Source organism: Etheostoma spectabile, chromosome 22 (genome assembly GCF_008692095.1).
Source record: "Etheostoma spectabile isolate EspeVRDwgs_2016 chromosome 22, UIUC_Espe_1.0, whole genome shotgun sequence".
NCBI lineage: Eukaryota > Metazoa > Chordata > Actinopteri > Perciformes > Percidae > Etheostoma > Etheostoma spectabile.
This window is the reverse complement of record NC_045754.1, coordinates 3568610-3571129: the sequence shown is the minus strand read 5'-3', so window position 1 is coordinate 3571129 and position 2520 is coordinate 3568610. Positions and strand designations below refer to the sequence as shown.

Genomic DNA, 2520 nt, shown 5'->3' with positions numbered 1-2520 from the left:
TTTAAAAACGATTTTACCTTTGCCAGAAGGCGCAGTTTAAAAAAAAGCTCGATCTAACAACATTGTCAATCTGTTTGTTGAATTTAAAGGAACTATCAAACATCACTCCTAAGTTCTTTACCGTCTGTCTGGCCGTTGGAAACCAGGGACCAAACACCAAAACACAATATATTCAGTTTTATCCTCATTTAAGTGCATAAAATTTGGGGCAAACCACTGTTAATGTCCGTGATGCTGTCAACTAAGGTACCTTGTACATCACCAGGCTTCAATGGCAGATAGATTTTGCAGATCATCTGCATAGCAGTGAAAAGATAGGCTGTGTCTGGCTAAAGTTGATCTTGATCTTGAAAGAGGAAAGACGCCAGCATCAGTGAGGAAAAGAAACTAGCAGAACTAGCGGAGGAGGAGGAGGAAGCAGTGCTCACCTTCTCGAAGATGTTGGCGGGAGTCATGAGGCAGAAGCGGATGGACTGCACGATGGTGTCCGTGTGCCGCCAGCGCCGCCGGTCGTGTCGCAGCCACGACTGGACGGCTTCGTACAGCTCGATCTCAGGGAAGCGACTCAGAGCGTCGCTGTTCAGGTACGCCTGGTCCAGAGACAGAAATCAGAATCAGAACCAGAACCAGAACTACTGTATTGATCCCCGAAGGGAAACTCTGTGTTGCAGTTGCACAAATAGTAGAAATATCAATCAAGAACTATAAGGAGTGTGGATATTTACATAGTTAAAGGAATGTTATGATACAGTATTTACATAATTAAGGTGTTGCAATGGTGAAAAGTAATAATAATAATAAGAAGAAGAAGAAGAAGAAGAAGAAGAAAATGCATTTCCTGCAGAAAATGCATTTCCTGCAGAAAATGCGTGCGAATGCTTAATAGCTGAATTGCTAAAGCTAACCTGGTTGAACAGCTTAAATCAGTAAAAGTTGTAGAAAAACTTGAAACTGCTAAAGCTAAACTGGAGAAATAGATTAAATCAGTAAGGAGTTGTTGAAGAAGTGAGAAGAGTTGAAAAAAGTAGGAATGTTTTTTAATTAAGTTGAATAACAACAATTATGTAAAAAAAAAAGGTGCATTCCCACAATAGTAGTAGCAGTTGAGTATCTCACACATTACAAGCCAGTGTTATTGCACAAAACAGATAATAATGTCCAGTTTCAACCTCTTTAAGTGTGTGTGTGTGTGTGTGTGTGTGTGTGTCAGGGAGGAGTTATAAAGTTTGATGGCCACAGGCAGGAATGACTTCCTGTGGCGCTCTGTGGTGCATTTTGGGAGAATGAGTCTATCACTCAAAGTGATCCTGTGATTGAGCAGCAAGAGAGACAAAGACTGATTGTTGTTGGTTGTTAATGTCAGATGAGGTTTGGCATTACACAAGTACATTTGTAACTAAGAGTTCCTGCTCAGCGTGTGTCTTGATCACAATTTGTGCAACGAATTCATGCAAAAACAAAAACACATTTCCACTTTCAGGACGTTTTTTTTTTTTTCTGACATTTTACAGACCCAACTACTAATCTATTAATTGAGAAAATACTCAACATATTAATTGACAATGAAATAATACTTACATGCAGCCCTAATCTTTATTATAAAATATATATATATTTTTTTTTTAACAGCTGTATATTGCCAATGTTTCCCAAACTTAGGGTCGGGACCCAAAATGGGTCGTAGACCCAATTTTTATTGGGTCGCCAATTGGCAGAGAGCAGACTAAAGGCTCAGCATGACCTCAGAATGACCTCAGCATGACCTCAGAATGACCTCAGCATGACCTCAGAATGACCCTTTCAAAAACCGAACCTAGACTAGATCAGCTGGTTGATGTCTTCAACCAGACACACGCATCTCATTAAATTCAAGTCAGCGTTATTTTAAAAATATGTTGGTGTGGGTCCTGAGGGACGATGGGAGGGGACAGAGACACAGGAAGGAGAATAGAGACCTTTTTTGGTTACTTTTATAAAAGGAATAAATAGACTCCATATAAATTTAAATTCATGGTTTGTTCCGTCTTGTGTCCACAGTTTAAAAATGTAGATGTTACAATGATTCATGGTGTATTTTTGTAAAATTTGGGTTCCGGGGAGACACCGAATTTCTCTTTTGGGTCTCGAGCTGAAAAAGTTTGGGAACCACTGCGCTAAGCAAACAGACAAGAACCGAACCTGCAGTCTCTCGAGGCTGAGGTAGGACAGGAAGTCGGGCCGGCTCATGAGGGGGACAAAGTTGTCGAGCAGGAAGTTGTCGAGCTGCTCCTGGACTCCCTCCACGCCCACGCTGAAGTCCTCCAGGAGGCGCATGACCTCGGCACAGTTCTCCAGACAGATCTTGGCCAGCAGGAAGGAGCAGCAGAACTCCACCGCCTCCGTCAGCTGCACGTACATGGCCGCCTGCAGGGACAGGAAGAGGGCGGAGGACCAGGAGGGAACGGAGGAGTTCTGCATGAGAGCTGGTTATGATCATGAACAATTAACACTCGTGTTGTCTTCCCGTCAAAATTGAAAATC

The 2520-nt window shown here is 42.2% G+C and overlaps 1 protein-coding gene across 1 annotated transcript in view; it reads right to left on the bottom strand.

Moving 5' to 3' along the window:
- Positions 1-2520, bottom strand: part of klhl15 (kelch-like family member 15) — a gene marked incomplete at its 5' end in the record, with an annotated part of 12972 nt that overhangs the window by 5850 nt on the left and 4602 nt on the right. The window contains 2 exon segments of the mRNA XM_032504526.1: positions 429-590; positions 2179-2403. Of these exon segments, the coding sequence (XP_032360417.1) occupies positions 429-590; positions 2179-2403 (387 nt within the window).